We start from the raw sequence: 21,876 nt of genomic DNA, 5'->3' as shown, positions 1-21,876 counted from the left end.
AGCGACATACGGCTGAAGTTAAAAATGAGTACAAGTGGGGGTCGGCGGAAATAGCTGTTATTGGTGGGCAGACACCGGACAGAAAAGACGTTTGGGTCGGTAAATTTACCCCCGAAACACGTTATCAATCCGTAATGTCCGAAAAATGGCCTAATTTCGGCTAAAATACAGGTTATGAGTGCTATCCATTTGCTATTCTCCGGCAGCCGTTACTATGAAAATCAAGGTTTGCATACTCTTTCGTACTTTGGCTAGTACGGCGCTGCTGAGTCATTCCGAATCGGAGGGTCCCGACGGAACCGCGTTTCGGAAGCGAGTCGGACAACTATTGTCGCTAAGGGATAAAACTTTTCCGACCGGAGAAGCCACGTGATGGAATTGGTGCTACAACGTGTTTCTAGTCGACTTCGTCATCAATATCCAGTACAGATCACGTGAAAACCCCCTCCGGAGCAGCCCAGCCGTCTCCTTGTTTCCAGTCCGATACACTTCCGGAATGTGGGGGTTGTTGCAACAAAGTTGATTGATAAGCCGGTTGCCTTAATAGGCAGGTGTAGGAGGTGTCGGTGGTCACGTGAGCTAAAAGCAACTGCGAATTCTGATAGCGGGATGCGAGGCGACTTTGGACTTGTATTTATCTTGCATTTACGCATTTTATTCCATTTTCTGGTGAGTTTTAAACACCATCCACGTCCACCACTTTACGCTGAAGTGGGGAACCTGGGGTAACACACAGCACCACTTGTGCAAGAGCAGTGTTAAAAAGGCTTGGCGCAAGTTGACAGCCGAGTGAATCTTCCTCGGTCTACGTGAGTCAAGGGGTGAGTCTTGATTCGAGTTTCGGAGCGACTTGATCGACGCAATTGCGCCACTTTCAAGCCACACAACTAAGCCACATGTACAGTAACTGTGCTGTGTGGAGTACGTACTTTACTATACTTACTATACATTGTAAATAAAGAGCCATACTGTCACTACAAGTACAACTTTTATGGAAGAGTGTAGAATGACAGTCTGTAAGACACTACCGAGCAGATTTGTCTCTCCATATCGGTTTACGAGATCCGATAGCTTGAATCACGTGATTCTCTGGTTTATACCGCTTATTCGGCTTCGTTCAGCTTCGTGTTTCAGCAACTGTCGAGCCTCTTTACTGTAAAAAAAGTAAAAAAAAGATTTGGCTGCTGCTGAACTCTACTTGGGGTGGCTAGAGACGCCCGAGTCGATGCACTGTAGGATGCAACAAAGACACAGGAGCGAGCTAGGAGCAGGCCAAGAAACGGGCTAAAAACGGGCCAAGTGGGGAAATCGCAATTGACATGATTGGCCAGGTGCTGGCGCCGATTCGAGTCACGTGAAGTACACCTTAGGAGCCTTACTTATGTTATGTACTGTACTAGCACTTGTCCTAGCTTGTGCTCAGTTACACTGTAGCTACAAGCGCCGTTTCAATAACAGCATTGCGATTATCATTAGTTGCGGCGACTACGGACTTTACCCACCAAGCTGCGTTTCGTAAGATAACCCAGAAACCACCCCCAATTGGAATGTTGCTGATTGCTGATCAGGTTCAATCAAGACAGGTTAAACCTCGACAACCACGTAATCATTCCGAAGGGTCATTCTCGAAGCAAACTCAGTCAGAGCGCCGTTTGAAGATTGGACTTTCCTGAAAGGGGCGGTGAGCTCGTATTCCTATCAGACTGAAGTTTGATACTTCACCCTTTGCGTAGCCATCAGGAAGCAATATGCCATCCACCGGATGTTTTCATTCTACGGACTTGAGTGCTGCTTGTAACATGACCTGCTGCGGTTCAACAAGATACGACCATCGCTATCTCACCTGTATCATGTATCTAGAATCGAGACACGTACTATTAATAGATGTGCCAAAGTCAATACTGTCACTGGACAATCTCCACAACTGAGTCGCTCTATTAGATACCACCGCGGTCATCTGAGATCAAGGCGACCATGTGCCAATCAGGCACATTGCTTCAAAGACATCAACCACTGACCTCTGTCCCACTCCTACAGACACACCTCGTTCACACCCTTTCGTTCATCTCACTATAAATACATATTAGCTGCTACAGTGTACATGTGTAGATATATATACACGTCGGGCGTTCTCACACCCTACTCGGGTCCCCTAGATGCGCCGTCGCTTCATGCCGTTCTCATCACAGGCACCCAGAGACCGCTTGAGCCCTCCAACTGCATCAACAAAGCCATCGGTCTCCCGACGCAGCTTGGAACCCACAGAGGGAAGCTTGTAGTTGACAGGAGCCCCTCGAGATCGCCGAGAACGAGGCTCAGGGGTTTCCAGCTTGATGGGCTTCTTGGCAACCGTATCAGCTGCCACCTTGACGGGCTTGACGGGCTTTTCGGCAAGCTTGGATGTTTTAACAGTCTCGACCTTGCCCTTGACTCCATCGGCTCCATTATTTTTGCTGCCATTGGCATCCTTCTGCATCAGAGGAGAGGTCTTGGAAGGTTTGGCAGTGGCCTTGGTGCTCTTTCTTGATGTAGTCACCTTGACACCACCGGTGGCAGTTGGAGCGCGACTCTTCCGGGCAGTCACGTTGTTGTCCAGACTCTGAAGCTTCTCGAGACCCTTTTCAAACATTCCCGAAACGGGCTTCTCCAAAGACTCCACAGTCGTGAGTCCTGTAGATACAGGAAGTGACTCAGCTGTCTTAGTAGAAGTCCGTCGAGAACGATTAACCCTCCTTTCAACCTTCTCCTCCTGAACATGCTCTTCCTCAACTTCCATCTCCTCATGCTTTGCGGCCTCCTCAGCCGCCTTCTCCTTCTCAGTACTGGCTCTTCGGGAAGATCGTCGACTGCTGGGACGGGAACAGGGTGACACGGGATCCTCCACTACCTGCTCCATGCTCTCTCGTCGCTTCCGCTCCTTCTCCTGTCGCTCCTTGGCACTCTCGGGGGTATCAAACAATGAAGGACGAGATCGAGGAGGGGTTGTAGAGACAGCAGCTGGTTTATTTGAAGGGGCTGGGTTCACAGGGGCAGAGGCCTCAAGGCCAGCTTCCTTAACAGGGGATACAGGGTCGGCAAACACGTGGATCTGCTTCTCCCGAGATCCAGGGCGGGAGGAAATGTTGCGAGAAGCGGATCGAGAGTTAGGCCGTGAATGGCTCGAGTTGGGACGAGATCGCTGCTGAAGGAATGCAAAGGACTCTCCATCTGTGGACACTTCACAAATAGGCTCTCCTCTGGGGGCAGAAGTTACCCGTCGGAAGGAGCTGGAGAAGGGAGACGGGAAAGAAGACTCGTCGATTGGTGAAGGGAAGGGCTTCTGTTTGGCAGGCGATGCAAAAGAGGCGTTCTCTTTTATAGGTGAAGCAAACGACGACTTCTCCTTCACAGGCGAGGGGAAAGAAGTCTCCTGGATCAGGGAAGGGAACGATTCGTGCTCGGGAGAGGCGAAAGAAGTCTCCTGAACAGTCTCTTGGATAGGTGAAGGGAAAGAAGTCTCCCGGACAGCAGAGGAGAATGATGTATCCTGTGTCTCCTGAGTATCCATTTCCATTGGCTCGTCGTAATGTTCCTCCACGTGCTCATTGAAATGCACCTTCTCTCCTCTATCAACATCCATCTCGCTCTCTGCCTCCTCTGCCTGATGCTGCTTCTCCATCTCCTCCATGTGAGCATTCACCTCGTCAACTGGAACCTCACCCCATCCCTCAACGTCGTCAGCCATCGGAGTGACGACATCTCGAGCCTCCAAATGCAATTGTTCTGCCGAAGGATCGAGCACGTCCTCGGCGTCCTGCAGCAGGGGCAGCTCGCCAAAGAACGATGATCGACGTCGAGAAGACCGTCGTCGAGCAAAGTCAGCAGGACCCATGGTCTGTCGACTTGCCGAACCTCTAGAGAGCGAGTGTCTGCCAGATACAGGAGAACCTCTAGATAGAGCTCGAGAATCGGGAGTCTTTGAAAGTGATCTGGAAAGGGAAAGCTCAAAGTGCTCCTGAGAAGCCGATTCATGAGAGCGTTGCTCCGAGTCTCCATCGACTTCTCCCAACAGTCCTTGCATCAAATCGTTGATTCCATTGATATGCTGTTGCAGTTGCTTTTTGAGATTCTGGCTGACATGCGATCGCAACCAATTGTCGTGGCTTCTCTGCAACTCGAGATTCTTTTGCCGCAAACAAATGTTTTCACTGATAAGTTCGCTCATATGGTGTTCCAAAGCCGACATTTTGGTGTTGAGATTGGAATTCTGTCGTGCCAGAGACTTGTTTTGGAGATACAGACGGGTGGTTAGTGTTTGTTGTTGGGGTTGACCCTGTTGTTGCTGCTGCTGCTGTTGCTGCTGTTGCTGCTGCTGTGACTGGTGGGGTTGCTGCAACTGGGGCTGCTGAGGAGCACTGTTTCGGCGTACCATTTGCTTCAGCTTTGCCATGGGCGATTGTGTTTGTGTCTGTTGCTCTTGTTGTTGCTCTTGACGTAACTGTGCCTGGGACCCAGGCTTGGTTCCCGCGTTGTCAAAGATCTGAGCAGACTTTCCGGCGCTGTCGAATATCCCTTCCTTGCTCACATGCAAAATGTTGGCCTTGACCCGAGTCTTGCGTCTCATCTCAGGCTCTGGGGTGGATTTTCGGGCCATTATAGAAGCAATGTCGGAGGGGGTGTTGTGTTTGTGTCGTGTTGTTCAAGTAGCTGTGTCGGATGTTGTCGTGTCGGTGTGTTTGTGTCGGTGTCGGTGTGTTTGTGTCACTTGTCGTGGCGACTATGTTGTATTTGTGTCGCCTCCAAAACGTTCAAAACGTGAATACTTTTCAGCTGTGTCGTGGTGAGAGAAGAGTGGTGATAATAAAGCATGTTTTGGTACAAACGCACTTGCATACCACGCCGCATGAAAGACGCAATGCGCCAAAACAACGGGTCGACGTGTGGACACACTTACACTAGGAGATAACCAGGGTAAAAGAAGTACGAAAGCAGATTTTTTTTTTTGGAAAACCAAATTATACCAATCTTACTGTTATTATTCCCCAGTGACCTCGTTATATTACCATTCAATCACTAAATAAACCACTCCTTAACTCCTTAATGGCTCCCATCACACTAATAAGGTTTTGACCCACTGAACAATAACATATCTCTACCTCGGAATATATATATATATTATATATATATATACTGCGCTCTTTGAGCTGAAAAGTTGTAGGTAAACTCCCACCTACTTTTAAAACTGGTTGTTGAAATTTTAGAGAGATCTGGACACCATATCTCCCGCTTTTGAAGTGTAAAAGGTCAGGCAGTTATGTTAGAAGCTCATACAGGAGAGTTGTATACAGTCGATCCGAGACATCTGTAATGTTAACTACAGTACCGTGATTAGTAAAAAATTCTGTTAATTCCAGAGGGTTACACTTTAACAAGTTTTCTACAGAGTCATTTGCTGACAAGTTGTCAACTATACCGGTGCTCACTATGATACATGTATTTCTATCCTAACATTTTACCCGTCACTGGGAAACAAAGCGTCCCACATATCCTGACGGTTGACCACCTCTCCGGATTTATCGGTGGCGAGCGCACCCACTCCTGATGTCACATGTCGAGATTCATTCTCCTCAAACGTCTCATCACCGTCCATACTTTTCAACCGCTTGTTAATAGCAAGACGCAGAACCTCTTCTTCAACAGTATCGGCCATAGTGAAGATAGTCACGTGGGTAGTCTGAGTCTGGCCCATTCGGTGGATTCGACTGATGGCCTGAGCCTCAAGAGCAGCGTTGAGAATGGGCTCGCATAGAATGACGTGAGTGGCACTTACAAGAGTCAGGCCAGTGGACTGGAACTTTGCGTTCAAGAGGAAACACGTGACTTCTTCCGATTGCAAGAAAGACATCAGTGTTTTCGGCTCCGCGTATGCAATCTTGTTCTCAGTGAGGGCTGAAGCTAACAATGTGAGAATCTCTGCCCACTGAGAAAAGATGACAATCTGAGTGCCAGGAGCCCGATGAGTGAGCATCTTGATATACTTGATAACGTGGTCAATCTTTGTGCCATACGCACTCTTGATGCTCTGTTTGCTCATCAACTGTTGAGTGTCCTCCGACACTGGCGCATACATTGCTCCAATGGCGTCATCTTGATTGATCCGAGCAGCGAAAGAACCTGCACGTGACTTATCTTCCTTGTCCTGTTGGGTGAAAGAGAACACATCGTCGCGGGACAATACAGTCTTGCACATTGGACACGTATTATGTGTCTGCCACCACTCTTCCAGGCAGTTTCTGCAAAAGTAATGGCCACAGACAGTGATGGATCCCACGATAATATAATCATCCTGACAGATGACACACATTTTATGAATTCCAGTCATGTTGGAAACTCCAGTTGTGTCATCATCACCTTTGAGACTCTGTAAGTATGTGATTCGGCCCTTTGTACGCTTGATTAAAGGTACGAGATGGTTTATTTTGGCGTTCAGGCGTTCCAGTGTGACATAACCAGGCTCGATGAGTTCCTCCAGACTGCTCACATTGTCAGACAGTTGCTGCAGCTGCTTGTAATAGACAACCTTCGAGTTGAAACAGCTTCTAACGACTGACAACAGGTCTCTGCAAGCCTTGGTTGTCGAGGTAACTGTCTTAACGATCGGATTGAGCTTGGACAGCAACTTGGGAGGCCATTTCGGGTTGTAAATTGACAATGAAACAGCTCCAGAGTCCGTCTTCAGAGCAGCAACGATAGGTTTGAGGGCACCAAGAGTGGGACTCACATGACAAGCGTCCAGAGCTTCCTTGAGGGCCACCTGAAGATCGGTAAGCTCTTCTTCGTAGTCATTGTGGTACCACAAGTTAACTTGGATCTTGTCGGCTGCTGAGGCCGTAGTCTTGGCATTGAGAGCTTCATCTCTGAGTTGCAGCAGGTACGATATAGCATCAAGGTAGTCCGACGCATATTGTTGGTTGTCTAATCCAGAAGCATAAGGATCAGTGTTTTCGCCTTCAACTTTCTCGACATCTCCTTTATTCTTCTTCTCATCTGTTTCTTTCACGTCCTTCTCGTCACGTGCAACCAACAGCTCTCGAACTCTGGTCATCCATTCTTCAAGATATTCGGACTGTTGGTTGATGATCTCGAGTAGACCCGAAACACGTGCCTCAAGGAAAGGAGAAGCCTGTACTAGATCTCGAGTCAAGGTATCAACAGGGATCTGAACCATCTCCAGCTCCTTGGCCCGTTCAAGTCGACCCACGTCTTGGTCTACTCTCTCAATAGGGCGTTGAAGTAGCTGGGTTCGGATTTGTTCTGCCAGCGTGTAATAGTGCGTTTCCAGACTGTGTTAGTACACATATACATAAGAGGAGCGAATGGCACAAGTTATTCTGCCACTCATGATATCTCTATACTCACTCGTCACTCTTGGTCCCTTCATCCTCCTCTTTCTTGACCTCAATCTCTTCCTTCTCTTCATCTTCCTTCTCTTCATCGTCCTTCCCATCCTCTTTTTCTTTCTTCTCCTCAGCCACTTTTTTACTGTGTTAGTATGTCTCATGACCTCTCATGACCCCAGTAGAACCACCACGTCATTACAAATCTTTGTCATACTCACGCTTCTCCAACTTGGAAATGAAAAGTAGCAATGAAAAAATAGTACCGATGCATAAGATCCATCCAGCTCCTGTACCGGTGCAGAAAAGCCTGTTTTCGCTCCTTCTCCGTCTGAAGTTCCTCGGAGTTGTTCAGGTACTTTTGTAATGGTTTGGACATCTTACCAGTGCTCTCAGACTCCGAATCAGAGCCCAGAAAAGCAGTTGGAGCTCCAAAAATGGAGTTGTTCTCAGTTCCCTCCATTTTAAAATCTTCGGAAACCTCCTCCTTTGCCACTTCTTCCTCCTTCTCCTCTTTTTCGACCTTGACTTTCTTAACATTAGCAGCACCGTCATCACTCTCCTCCAACTTGCGCTTGTTATCAACCTCACCAATACGCTTCCACTCGGAAATTACCTCCTTCTTCTTCATAGCATACCGCGTAGCCGCAGCAACAGCCATATCTCGGATCTCACCAGTTCGAACCTCGACTTCAGAAACACGTGACTGAAGCACTGTGAGTCCAATGTCTGGTTGTTTGTTGAACTCGTGAACTCGTGCCTTCTCCAGCTCTTCGACAAACAGACTTCGCTCGTCGTTCAGCAGCTGGGTGAGCGCCTGGTCGCACATGGCGTCCAGCACGTGACTGACAGTTTGAAGAATACCGTTTCCGAGAGCCTTCTTGTTACCAGAACCGACTCGAGGATGGCAGCAGGTTTGTCGTAACCGTAACAGCCAGGAAGAGAGGGTTGCTGTTGTTAAATCCGCAGGAGCGGAAGATGCTGGAGGAGCAGAAGTTCCATTTTGGGATCTGGTGGAGGCTGTAGGGGTGGCAGTCGGGGATACCTCTATATCGGGAATAGCACTAACATTGATGTCAGTGTTGCTAGCTGTATCAGATGTGGGAGATTGAGCGTTATCATCGCCGTCAGCATCGGTGCTACTAGCAGCTGTACCGCTAGACTCACCACCATACGTGTCTACAGCACCCGACCAGGTAGTGTAGACATGTTGGCCGTCACCCTCTCCACTAGAAGTGATACTGGGATCAATCTCAATTTCAGGTTCAATGACTGTGTTGTTGATATTCGCCATGATACTAGCATAGGGATTAGAGCCTCCGATGTTGAAAGTGCCTCTAGGTCTGTTGCTCACAGGGGGAGTGACACTTGAAGGCAGAACGCCATACCTATCCACCACAGCTGCCTCACGTGTAGCTTCCCTCTCTTCTCTCATGAGAGAACTAGCCACTGCCTCACTGACGGCACTCTCAACACCTTCACGCAGGTGTCGGTAGTTTTCTTCCTCGACTAGATTGAATCTGAGTCTCACATGGTGTCTTTCCTGAGGAGGCAATACTAGTTGATCTCTGACCTGTCGCTTAGTATGTCGAATAGACATTTGACGAATAACGTCTCGAAACCGAGGCTTGTCAAGCATGAGCATCTCCCAGTGTTTTTGATGACTTACTCCAGATGCTGTCATAGTTGTGCTGAGGTATCCGTTTTGCCAAGAGTAGTTATACGCATCTGTGTTAGTCGTAGCCCTTCATTGAGCCATATGGTTTTTTGTTTTTTTGTCACATGCCACTCTGACTGTTCCTTTAGTATACTCACAATCACTTCTTCCATAAAACTCGCCGGGTTCACATCTCAAAAACACACACATGCCAAGTAAGTCAGGCATGCCCTTCTTTATAGGAGTACCACTGACTCCCCATGCATGCACTCGGGGAATAATACGAGCTACAACAGCTGCGTTGGAGACCGTGTTTCCCACCATCTGAACCTCGTCCAGAATCACACGCCAGAACTGAAGCTGACTCAGTGGAGATTGGAGGGAAAGCCGGTCTTGCACGAGATCGACATCTCGGGTATCTTTCGACTTTAGCTTCGTCTTGGTGCGAGTTACACGACCTCTCAGAGGGTTGTAAAGAGCGTTGGCAACCTCGCGAGATGCAACTTCATAGGATGTGACTACAATGTCGAACTGAGAGAGAAATTGTGCATGTTTTGAAACAAGAGGGCCTTCTGAATCAGTATCTGAGTCAATTCCAACCTCAATATCGGTATCGGGAGTACCTTCCTTCTCTCTTTGAGCATCCAAAGCTGCTCGACCAGTGTACAGAAAGACAGAGAGACTGGGAGCATGTTTAGTAACCTCAGCAATCCACTGTTGACTGATACTGGCAGGACATAAAATGAGAGTCGTCTTGGTAGGTAACACGTCTCTGTCAGAGTACAGATCGTAGTGTGTTTGCGGTGGAAATTCAGGTCTGGGGTTATTCAGGACTACAGCTAGTAGCTCAACTGTCTTTCCAAGACCCATTTCATCAGCAATAAGTCCATATCCAGCCTTAAAATCTGCGTCACGTGATACTGCTTGAATCTCGGGGTCCTCAGTTGTTGGTTTCGTATCTCGTGTCAAAATCTCCATCACCTCCTTCTCAGGACCAATGTTGAGACCCACAAAATCAACCAACCAGTTGATACCATGAGCCCTGAACCGTTTCCATGGTGAAGGAATTCCCTCTATCGTCTTCTCACGCGATTCTCCCTTTTCTCTATCCAGAACCCACCCCACAGTTTCAAGCTGGTAATCCAAAAGTTTTGATCTCATCCCTTCCGGCTGAAGATCTCTGTTGATCTCAACCTCGGTATCATCCTTGAGTTCCAGGCACTCGTAAAAGTATTCAGGAGTCACATAGTCGTTCTTATGTAGCTGTTTTATCTTAGTTACGCCCAGGAACTGTCGGATGACATTCACAATGTTGAGGTGACCTGCCATATGGATCTCAGGGTTGACGTGGCCATCAAAAGGCTTCGCAAAGACTCCAAAAGTGATGGAAATGCTGTAAACACCATTGTTTTTGGTAACAGTGACGTGAGGATTCACTGAAAAGACACTGACTCGATTTCGCGGGTTAAATTTGGCTACCGAAAGAGCCTGTTTCAAAGCGGTAAGCACGTGGTCACTGGTTTCCACGTTTCCTAGTTGAACAACACCCAAGCATGTTACCAACCAATCTTCGTCCTTCTTGGTCTTTTTGCGGCCTCGTTTCTTGTCCTTGGTGGTGTACTTGGGCGTGACATGAATCTCTAATGTGCTCTCGTTAGGAACCAGGGTAGCAGGCGCAGAAGCGACGATGGGGTCACGTGAGTTCGTTTCGTCACCTGCTTCGGTATTTTTGACGCCATGTGACTCTGGATCGGTGATTTCCAGCACTTCTTCGCCCTCCAGCATCTCTCTTGAGATATCCGCCACCAGCTGCACTTGGACCAGTGGAAGGAGTCCTTGGACGTCTGGCAGCGTATCACGTGCAACATCGAGGAAGCCACGGACCACGTTATCGTTCACAAATGTCGTTTCCACCTCTACCACCGTCGTACTGTCGTTTTCCATGGCGTTTATCGCATCACTTGTCATGGGGGTGATAAGGCAAGATAGAGTTGATTTTGCAGGATTGGCTTTAGTTGGCCGAGAAGTGATTAGTTGGGAGCGTACTTGGTGAGGTTGGGTTTGTCTAAAACGGATATATGCAGAAAAAAAAAAAGAAAGAAAAAAAACCGATATTGGAGAGGTATAAAAGAATGAGAGAAAACAATATCGGTAAAGATATTTGATTTCCTGCCAACTTCTGACTTGAAACGTTAGTCTGTACGTTCCCTGATAGTGCTTGCCGTCACTGTACTAAAGTCTCTACAAGTAGCATAGCTATATTGGATACTGACTCGTTCTTCCTCAGCGATGACTGTTACCAAATTGGAATGTGTAAAGACTCAATAGCGATTAGACCAAACGAAGGGTTACTAAAATTACACCCTATAAAACCTAACCTACATCTGCGGCGTCTCCTGTGAGTTAATCATTCATATTTTGTATCATAATTCATCTATTTACCAGCCCCTTACTCAACGTGAACCAGCTCAATGGGCTCAAAGGCTCGCACAACCTCGCCCTTGTTCTCCAGGAAGTCCTTGACATCCTTGACGGAGTACTCTCCTCGGTGGAACATACCAGCTCCAAGAGCCGCGTCAGCAGAGGTCTCTCGGAAGACCTCCTCGAAGTGACCGGGGTTTCCAGCGCCGGAGGAAGCAATGACGGGGATCTTGACGGCAGACTTGACGTGGTCGATGAGCTCAAGATCGAAACCGGAGTTGGTTCCGTCCTTATCAATGCAGTTGAGCAGAATCTCTCCAGCTCCCAGAGCCTCGCACGCCTGGATGAGCTCGAAAACGCCAAGATCTCGGGCCTCTCGTCCACCCTTGACGGTGCACTGGTACCAGCAGTACTTCATTCCGTCGGCAGAGGGGTATTTGGTCTCAATGCAAACTCTGTCGGTCAGGGGAGCATCAACGTAGACTCGCTTGGGGTCGACAGAAACAACAACGGCCTGGACTCCGTATGCGGCGGAAATAGTCTCCATGGGGGTCTTACCAGATAGCTTCTTGCCGCTCTTGTAGTACTCCTCGGCAGCAAAGACCGCATCACTACCAATACTCACCTTGTCGGCACCAGACATAAAGTACTGGGTAGCAACCTGTAGAGCGGTGGTGACGTTTCCAGAAGAGTCAGTTACGTCTCGGATACCACCTCCGACAGTCAGGGGCACAAAAACAGTCTTGGAAGTCTGTCGAAGAACCTCCAACATGGGAAGATCCTGAACAGGGCAGTCTCGGAACGAAGTAATGTTAAGGAAAGTGACCTCATCGGCTCCGTCCTTGTAGTACTTTTCGGCCATGGAAACTGGCTTTCCGAGGTTTCGTACGTGGCCCTCTCCAGTCTTCTCTCGCACGTCATACTGGTCTCCCTTGGTAACAACAAGATCACCCTGGTCGTTGGTTCGAACGTCCAGACAGGCGATGACTCGCTTTGTGAGACCGAAAGATGTCTGGGGAGCAATTACAGGGTCCTCCACGTACTTCTTACCCTTGAGGAAAGCGTCAATCACACGCAGACCGGCTGCTCCAGACTTCTCGGGGTGGAATTGGGTAGCAACAACATTGTCCTTGGAAATAGCAGCCACAAATGTCTGGTTACCATATTGTGACGTGGCAATATCCCAGCCTGCAGCCTCGATCTTGTTCTTGACGGCCTCATCCAGAATACAAGCGTACGAATGCACAAAGTAGTACTTGGAAGAAGGCACCATGCCGTACAGAGACTTGTGCTCGGCGAAATCTCGGCTATCCACCGAGTTCCAGCCAATCTGGGGCACGCTCTTGTCCTTATCGTCAAACTTGCTCAGAACACCGGGCACAAGACCCAGTCCTGCAACAGTCTTGGACTCCTCGGATCCCTCAAAAAAAGCCTGGAGACCCACACAGATGCCAAACAACGGCCGTTTGCTCTCAATGTACTTCTTGAGGGGGCCAATGAATCCTCGGGCGTCAATCTCCTTCACAAAGTGGCCAAAGTTGCCAACTCCGGGGAAAATGAGCTTCTCAATGGAGTCAGTGATCTGGTCTGGGCTAGAGACCCACTCCACCGTGTATCCCAGCACGTTGAGGGCGTTTTCCAGAGACCGCAGGTTGCCAGACTCGACGTTGATCACGTGGATAATTGGCATCTTGTATCTTGTAATGTTGTGTGCTGTGGTATGGTGTTTTTTTAAACAGACACTCTGATTCCATTTTTATTTAGTTCTCCAAATTTGACTCACTACAGATTTTAGAGTTCATGACTCAATGCGAGATTTCGATATCCGAATGTGCTGGGGACTTTACGATAGTATGCGACGATTTCTTGGAAGAGGGAAAAGGGGGGAATGGAGGTTGCAAACGACGTTAAAATATTGAAAAATTACATGAAGGGACACTCTTGAAGATTGTCTATTTTCAGGTGTAGAGAAGTTCTTCACATGTGATCTATATATCCCGTATCAAGAGACTCCCGTGTAGTACATACCATGAGATTGCCAAAAATTATTTTTCGTAATATCCAATGGAAAGTTCAGAATCAGAAAGTGAGCAAAGGACACAATGGGGGTCACAAAAGGCATGATAGAAAGAATTTAACAAAAAAATGAGACCTGCGAGATTCGAACTCGCGCATCTTGCGATACCAGGGATTTTATGTTAAGCGTGTTACACCTAAACCTGGCGCCTTAGACCGCTCGGCCAAAGTCCCTTTTTTTGATTTTTAAAAATCTTTCCCTCCACCTTCTGATTACTTAATCACGTGACAATAAAAATTGACAAAATCCTGGCTTACTAGGCATCTAGTTGTAATGAACCATTAGAATAGAAAAAAAACGAGACCACGGCAAGGACAAGGACAAGATGAAGCGACGACAAACCAATTGACATGGGCCTCGGAACGGTCATCGAAACGATCACCAAGTGTATGATTTATTGAACGCCAACAACCCTGCTTATTACTGGTACAAGTAGGTATATAGCTGTAATCATTAGAATTAAAAACAAAAAATAAAAAAAACTTGAATAAAAAAACTTAGAATAAAAAGGAGGATCCCTAGAATATAAAATAATAATAAAAAACACTGCACAATTGTCGCAATAAGCACGTCTACCACATTCCACCCGACTTTCAGTCATCTATTTTACCGACTACAGCTTCTTCGTTTCCCAGCAGCCCAAGAGGGCAGTGTCAGAAACGACTACCTTTTATTTGCTTTGCTTGATTGTTGATATATTTATTCGGTCAAGAGATGGAACAGGAAACATACGTGAACAACCGAACTCCACTGTCATGCGCTCTTCTGAACAACCGAATCCGAATCCGAATTGCGGGTATTGTTTGGGCCAAGTACAGTAGCTGAAATGTATGTCCCGCGAACATTCTGGACCAAATTTTGAAGGCTCAAAATGGCTGGCTGTCGAGTTCAAATACAGACTTAAAACTAGTTGATTGGTAAATTCACAGTCTGTTTCTTCTCTCAGAATATTCTTTTCTGCATTTTCTATTCCAACATGATCGCACTCTACAATATGCCACTTTTTCAGCAGTCAAAGGCACACGTAAGTGTCCTAAAAATTATTTATTTGTAAAAACACTGTGAAAAAAGACTTTTTCAACTGGCAGGAATGCTTTCATCAACATATATTTGGAATATCGTAATATTCCCTTAACAAAAAACTCTTCATTAGATTCTCCCCACTGTTTTACTTGAGTCCAAGTACTGCATGAACCCTATTCCTGATAGCCTCTTATCAGCGAAAAAAAATATTGAGCCTTGTTAACATCTGCACTAACATCACACAACAGTATCAAAAATGGCCAAGACCGTCAAGAGTAATAAGCGAGCCGACCGACGGGCCATGCCCGAGGATATCAACCTCGATTCTCCCGCCAAAACCGACCGAGACTCCGGTAAGGCTATTGTAGCTGAGGCCATTGCCAAAATGAAGGTACGAGAGGGAGATCACGATGATCTGGACGACATTATTGCCCAGAAGACCACTCTCAGTGGCGGAGGAGTTACCAAGCGAGGCCACAAGTCTTCCAAGCAAAAACTGCGACGAAAGCAGGCAATGGAGCGAGCCTTCGAGAACCAGGAGCAGCTGGCCCACAAGACCGAGACTTCAAAAATCCGATTCAAGAAGATCAACAAGAACCGAAAGGCCACCTGGGAGGAGACCAACGAGAAGCTGGAGGCTGAAAAGCGACATAAAATGAAGGATGCCCGAGAGAAGGCTGAGAGAGAGCGAGCAAAGAACGCTTTTGCTTTGCTAGACGAGAGTGAAGCTTAGTTGGACACTGGCAGTCGTCACTCATTTAAAGGATGAAAAAACCGAACAATGATCATAATATCTGTTCGGAAATGGATATAATGGAACTACAAGTGGGAACAAATTGTGTATTTATTACATTATTATTAAACGCCAATATGTACTCGTGCTGCAGCACCAATTATAGAGTATTGGTTTCGGTGGGAGTGTACTTAAAGGACAGTAATGTCCATTGAACAATGTCGCACTGGACCATTGTATCAACGGCGCGTGACCTTTGAGACTGGTAGTACTCGGTAAACACCACTGGTAGCTCTTAGCACAGCACATATATCCTTTTCTCTTATGTTTCTCCACCAGATTACAGTAAATTGAGAGAGACTCCACATTACTGTAAATGCCATGAAGTAATCCTGACTTTACTGAACATTGTTTTTATCCCACGTTCAGAATACTGTATAATCGTACAACAGAACATACAGGTATATGGTACTAAACATCGTCGTACAAGAGTACAATTGTCTTAGGTACTTGTAGGTCTCATCCCCCCACCGGTTGCTTCCACGAATCACATGTCTTCCATCTGTTAATACTTTCATTTCACCCTCTCAACCTCTCTGTCGTACCTTGTACTTGTACAAGTAAATGGAACGTCGACACGTTTTGATACTTACCTATTAGCATGAAATCTATACAACCCCCATCAAGTACTACAAGTAGACACCTGGGGACTTCACAGAAATCAAAACCGCCCCCAAAACTCCAATCCCAAGCATTCAACTCATTTCTGCTGTTCCCGGATCTCTTCTAATCTCTCAACGCGCACATGTCTCTCTTTCACAATCAAAGTTCTAAGGGTGGCGGACGTTCGTCGACAAGTAGTATAAGTCCCTGAATTATGACGCTAGAAAGAAGAGGAGTTCGATTATGAGAGATTCGCGACTGTATTTGGTCCACTCTCAACTTTTGGTAACACCCACCCTCCCAAAACTCGTTTTCTGAAAGAACCACCCCAACTCCTAATCGTCTTAACCTTCGAGTTTCACATGTAAATAGAATCCACGAGAACATAATACGGCAAGAAAGATGATGCCATCCGTATTCCGTATTTTATACAGATTCATACGAGCAGTGATCTGCAGATCCCCTATTCTATTACTTCTTCGTTGGAAATTGTCGTGAAAATAAATACATTGTTATAGATATCGTTCTAGTTTTTGAGATTATGGCATAAATCCAGAGAAAGAGGGGGGTTTTTTTACGCAGAACACGCAAGATGAATGTCAGCCTGGGGTACTCTCTCTCTCTCTCTCACTCTTCGGACTACCTCCTGTCTCTACCCCATCCACACTTCAGCGTTCGTCCGTGGATATTATACCCATTGAGCTGCATCATGGCTATCTGCGCTCTTTTATGTGAATCGTAGCTTACAAAAGCGTAATTGGAATGATGCTTGAACTCCACCACGTAGCCAAAGTTCTGCAGAAGAGGAATCAGCTCCGACGGATGCATATTTGGCAAATTACCAATGTACACCGTTTTCGGTAGACCCATCTTGTCACCGCCACGGTCACGGTCGTTGCGGTCACTTCGGTCACTTCGGTCACTTCGGTCACTTCGGTCACGGTAGTTTCGATTGTTCATCATGTTGTGGTTGCCAGGTCCGTGGTTGTGGCCTCCCATCCCTTGGTTGCCATAAGGTCCAAAGTTGCCCATGCCATTATTGAATCCACCCATGCCGCCCATTCCTCCCATTCCACCCATGCCTCCCATGCCTCCCATGCCGCCCATGCCACCCATTCCACCTCCCATGCCGCCACCCATATATCCTCCCATGTGCCCTCCCATGTTTCGTCCTCCCTGGGGTCCCGACTGACCCTGCATGTTGCTGCGTCTCGAGCTGGCCCAGTTAGCACGGATCACCCGGCTGCCGAGCACACTGCCGTTTTCAATCAAACCCCGCTCCGCGCCCTGTTTGGTCTCAAACGAAACAAAGCCGTAGCCTCGGGACCGACCCGTCGTCATGTCCCACATGACTCGTGCATCCAACAGCCCTGGAATGTGCGCAAAGTGCTTGTGCAGCATTTCGTCGTTGACGTCGGCGCCCAGGTCGCCCACAAACAAGTTATAGTCACGCTCGACCTTGGTCTGGAATGCGAACGAGACGGAAATCTCCTGACCGTGGATCTGGCGGTTGTTGAGCGTCTGCATCGCCAGCTGTGCAGCCTCCTTGTCCTCGTACTCGATAAAGGCAAAGTTGATGTTAGCCTTCTGTCGGTCGGGGAAGATTTTGATGGACTTGATAGGTCCTGTAACCTTGAACAGGTCTAGCAGAATGGACTCCTTCACGGAGGCGTCCACTCCCGCCACGTAGAGCACGTGCGGGTTGATTTCCCGGCCGCCACACGTGGCTATAGCGACTGATCCTGTGGTTGCTCCCGACGTGGAGCCTGTCTCTTGCGCACTGCCCGCGTCGCTAGCGTGGCCAGATTTTCCCATGTTGACCGTGCTGGCCGCTGTGTACGTGTTGTGAGCCACGGGGGACGATGTGCCCGACAGCGATACGGGCTTGGTGTTGGTGAGTCCCGGAATATGGATGGGGTTTGTCGCTGCAGGAGTTGTTGTTGTCGTTGGGGTGTTTGCCGCCGGTGACGTCTTGCCACTCGTGTTAGAGGGAATTTCGTGTGCATTCCCACTTGTCACATCCGTCTTGTCATTGGTATTGGTGTTGGTATGGTTGGTATGGTTTGTATTGGTGGTATTGGTGGTATTGTTGGTGTTGTTGGTATTTTCTGTGTTGTCGTCTGTATCTCCATTTGCACCGCTTGCACTGTCTGTGCCCTTCACATCACTGGTATCGTCCTTAGGAGGAGACTTGGGCGGAGTCTGAGAAGCTGGAGGAGGGGGACACTTGTTGTGTGTCGTCTCAGGAGATGTCTGCGGAGGCGTGTCTGCGACTGGAGGCACATTCAGAGGTGCCCTTTTGTCGGACTCTGTCTTTTCCTCGTTGGATGCTGCTGCTGGACCTTCCTCAATTGAACTTGTGGACGAGGTTGGTTGCAAAGCCGATGTTAAAGGTGGAGAGTGTGCTGTGGCGAGTTCGGGGCTCACGTGACCGTGTTCATGCTGGTCGGAGTCGCCCATTCTGGCTGTATTTTGTCGAAGGTCGGTCTTGTCGCGGGCTCCAAAAGGTCGAAATACTCGTGTTGCAGAGGTAATTAGCTTGCTATATTTTTGTGGACGGAGATGCGAAACCAAATATATTTGAGTTGCAAAATGTAGCCTTCCTTGATGCAGATGGGGTGAGCCTTTGGCGAGGTTGATAGAGTGCAGTGAAGGACGGTGAAATATAGGTTTTAAGCGTTCCAAAGAGGCCGTTTTCACAGGGCACCTGACCACTCGGACTCTGTGGGCTGATAAGTCCAAAATACCACCTCTTCCAACCGCTTGCTTTGACAAAACTCCATGCCATTCTCATTTGAGAATACGTTAAAAGCTCGACTTTTGAGTTTCAGAAAACATTGCTGCATTTGGCACGATTCTTGGTACATACTGTACATAATGGAGTCACCTTAACGGCGGTGGCGGGTGTCGAGAGAGGATATAGTGGGTGTTTTGCGGCCAGTTTGAAGCGTTTGAACGGCAGCAAATTTTCGGCGGAAAACGTTGCTTTTGGAAGTTCTCTTTCTCGCATCTTCCAGACCCTTCCACAGACCCGCCACCTCCTCGCCTCTCGGCCGTCTTACATAATCACACCAGACTCATGTTGGAGGCGTTCACGCAACCGGAATCCAACTCCTGTTTAGGTTGCCATGTAAAAGACTGGGGTCCACGAGAATCAGCTGTCTAGACGAGTTAGAGAGCATCTACCAACCCAGATTTTCTCTCCACCAAGGACACATCATCAAATACTCTATATAAAGGCTCAAACGAGCGGTCTCCCCCACCATAAAAACACACTTCACACTAGCGCCATGCTCACAATGATACAAGAAACTTGCCGACTGCAGGGTAAGCTTAAGATTACAGTATCATAGGATTATAGCGAGTACGAAGATGGAACAAGACATGTATACATGCAGAAACTTGTCAGATTGGGGAGTGGAGAAGGGCGAAATAACAAGTGTTTGCGACAAAATAGAAACAGAAGGAAAAACCTCAAAGAGCTGGACGGCAAAAGAAGGGAGTCACGTGACCTGGCCGAAGGGCTTCCGCACCCCTCCCCCACCATCCCCCCCACCGTCCGTGCCCCTACCACTCTCTTCACATGATAGCAATCTAACATGTCAATTCAAAAGCCACTTGAGTTTCATTTGCAGTTTGCCTTGAACCTATAAAGAAGTTTGTAGGGTATCAGGTCCGAAGAAAAAAAACCGCCTTTGGCAGCAGCTTCGGCCGTCGGTACAAGCCAAAAGATTGCTATCGGCCCGCCACACCCTTCAGGGAGTTGCAGCTTTCTCCCCAATTTTTAAAGCTACTTAGAGACGTGCCGAATATTCTGATATTAAATCAAAAAATCATAACAAAAACTTGGAATTAATACAAATAAGAAACTACGTCATACAAGAGCGCAGATACGGAGGTGGTTTTACTGAGCGTAAGATCACGGGAGACGCGTTGAATGGTCTCGCTCCATACCGTCAAGACCCAGCAGCATTCATGCCGAGATTACCAGTGTGTATGTAAGATGAGATCTGGAGCAACGTCTTAGGGGCTATATTCTTTGAAACTATTTGAAGGGCATCATATTTGGTGCGTTCAATCAAAAAGTGTGTCGAATGTCATGGTTTTCTATTTATCGACTTGTATGGTGTTGTTAAAGTCATCTTGGGTGCTACTAAGAGATGGATCAACAGTGTATTTGACTCAAGGAGTTTGTTCCACGGTCTGTTTGAAAGCATACTCCTATCATGGACCCTGATTAAACTGCACGATTAATCATCAAACTGTGTACACTGTATAAATTTACCACACCCTCTTGATATCATGCACTTGACCATGCACAGCTCTCTCAAGTCGTTGTAGATAAATATGTTGTCCCATTCCAAATCAATAATCTATAATGCGTTTGTTAAATATCCTCCATGCTTCCCAACTAGTACTCTCCACACTCACTAACGACAACGTCTCGCTTGGGCTTCTCTTCCACCACAGGCACGTTCTCCACAAACTTGACCACGTCCATGCCCTCAATCACATGTCCAAACACCACGTGCGAGCCGTCCAGTTCGGGACATTTGCGCGTTGTGATGAAAAACTGGCAACCGTTGGTATCTTTGCCTGAATTTGCCATCGATAGAGCGCCTTCAATATGCGGGAATGTTTTGCCAGAGATGGTTTGTTCGTCGGGGAAGCTGGCACTTCCAAATATGGACACTGTTCCGAGTCCGTTGCCACGCACAAAGTCGCCTCCCTGGATCATGAATCCCTTGACCACTCGGTGGAATGTGCTCTCCTTGTATCCTTGGGGAACATTGTCGATTCTGTATTCTCCGGTGCAAAACTGGCGAAAGTTCTCGCATGTTTTGGGCAGATCTTCCGAGTACAGCTTGAACTTGATGCGGCCGATGCGCTGGCCATCGTAGGTCACGTCCAGAAACGTGATGGTCATGCCTGTGTGCTGTAGGGTGGGGTGGCGAGTGGTGATGTTTTTAGGAGGTGGATTTGCAGTGAGTTTATTTTCGTCAGTTATGAAATACGAGACATTAACTGGATGAGGGCAGAGACAATAAAACGCAATATGTGAGACGTGAATCGACTCAAGAATGTGTGATTAATTGATTGGAGTCATAATGAGAGAAATACACCATTTATTGAACGTTCTAGATACTACTTGTTCTTCCTTACTAGGTATCGTAAAAAGGGGTTGAAACGACCAACTGGGTCGATTTAAAAACATGCTAAGTACCGTACCGGGCAGGGTACCAACTCTACAAGTATCGTAAGGGTACCCAGTAAGTCTCTAACAATCTCTTCCAATGATAGATTACTCATCCCAAACCTCAAAAAAAGACCACAATATGAGACTTGAATCTCTGTCGGCTATACATACAGTAGATCCTCTCTTTGAACGACACACTATCGTGTATGGTAACTAGTCCTTCTAAGTAACTTATGGCTCTGCAATAGTATGTACAGTACATACTATTACTGTACTGATAGGCTACTAGTAGCGCTAGAGCTCTCAGAAATGTCTTGCTTACGTACTTAGTCTTATGACCGAGATCCCGCTCACACCGACGCTCCACATCCACATTAGGCTTATTAATCAACCGAATGATACCCCGCCTAACGTGCAACATATTGAACAATCAGGCCATTCTCCAACGCCCCTCTTCAGGAGCAATAGTCTGGATAACAAAGAGCAGAGCTGCAATTGGCCGAAACCTTGTTGGTTTGAGTGTCACGTGATCTGTACTCCACATGGCCCTTCCTTAACTTTGTTGGTCTACATGCGTATCGAGTTTCCGACCCTGAGATATTCTCTATATTCACTATAAGGAGCGACTTTCCAGACCGACACGAGACACAGACATTCCGATACATCAATTGAACACGTCAGCAATACGAGATATCAACCTAACACGTCACAAATCAACACAACACCACA

General features: G+C 47.4%; 6 protein-coding genes and 1 non-coding gene across 7 annotated transcripts; 1 reads left to right on the top strand and 6 right to left on the bottom strand.

Moving 5' to 3' along the window:
• Positions 1-2,152: 2,152 nt before the first annotated feature.
• YALI1_C09552g (uncharacterized protein) lies at positions 2,153-4,633 on the bottom strand (the record flags this gene model as incomplete). Its single annotated transcript, XM_501546.3, has 1 exon — positions 2,153-4,633. One exon carries the CDS (start codon positions 4,631-4,633, stop codon positions 2,153-2,155), a length of 2,481 nt encoding a protein of 826 aa, XP_501546.3.
• An 858-nt stretch (positions 4,634-5,491) lies between these two features.
• On the bottom strand, positions 5,492-11,001 carry YALI1_C09489g (uncharacterized protein; the record flags this gene model as incomplete). The annotated part of the gene is made up of 4 exons (XM_501545.3): positions 5,492-7,322; positions 7,399-7,521; positions 7,598-9,104; positions 9,192-11,001. The coding sequence occupies 4 exons, from the start codon at positions 10,999-11,001 to the stop codon at positions 5,492-5,494; spliced, it is 5,271 nt and encodes a 1,756-aa protein (XP_501545.3).
• A 481-nt stretch (positions 11,002-11,482) lies between these two features.
• Positions 11,483-13,144, bottom strand: YALI1_C09467g (uncharacterized protein; the record flags this gene model as incomplete). The annotated part of the gene is made up of 1 exon (XM_501544.3): positions 11,483-13,144. One exon carries the CDS (start codon positions 13,142-13,144, stop codon positions 11,483-11,485), a length of 1,662 nt encoding a protein of 553 aa, XP_501544.2.
• Positions 13,145-13,600: 456 nt separating this feature from the next.
• On the bottom strand, positions 13,601-13,704 carry YALI1_C09462r. The gene has a single exon. It is a non-coding gene; the product is annotated as a tRNA-Leu (tRNA).
• Positions 13,705-14,810: 1,106 nt separating this feature from the next.
• YALI1_C09451g (uncharacterized protein) lies at positions 14,811-15,287 on the top strand (the record flags this gene model as incomplete). The annotated part of the gene is made up of 1 exon (XM_501543.4): positions 14,811-15,287. One exon carries the CDS (start codon positions 14,811-14,813, stop codon positions 15,285-15,287), a length of 477 nt encoding a protein of 158 aa, XP_501543.2.
• A 1,302-nt stretch (positions 15,288-16,589) lies between these two features.
• YALI1_C09415g (uncharacterized protein) lies at positions 16,590-18,410 on the bottom strand (the record flags this gene model as incomplete). Its single annotated transcript, XM_501542.3, has 1 exon — positions 16,590-18,410. One exon carries the CDS (start codon positions 18,408-18,410, stop codon positions 16,590-16,592), a length of 1,821 nt encoding a protein of 606 aa, XP_501542.3.
• Positions 18,411-20,361: 1,951 nt separating this feature from the next.
• YALI1_C09390g (uncharacterized protein) lies at positions 20,362-20,877 on the bottom strand (the record flags this gene model as incomplete). The annotated part of the gene is made up of 1 exon (XM_501541.3): positions 20,362-20,877. One exon carries the CDS (start codon positions 20,875-20,877, stop codon positions 20,362-20,364), a length of 516 nt encoding a protein of 171 aa, XP_501541.2.
• Positions 20,878-21,876: the final 999 nt, after the last annotated feature.

Source organism: Yarrowia lipolytica, chromosome 1C (genome assembly GCF_001761485.1).
Source record: "Yarrowia lipolytica chromosome 1C, complete sequence".
Classification (NCBI taxonomy): Eukaryota; Fungi; Ascomycota; class Dipodascomycetes; order Dipodascales; genus Yarrowia; species Yarrowia lipolytica.
Note: the sequence above shows the minus strand (reverse complement) of the source record. Positions and strands in the feature narration are given on the sequence as shown.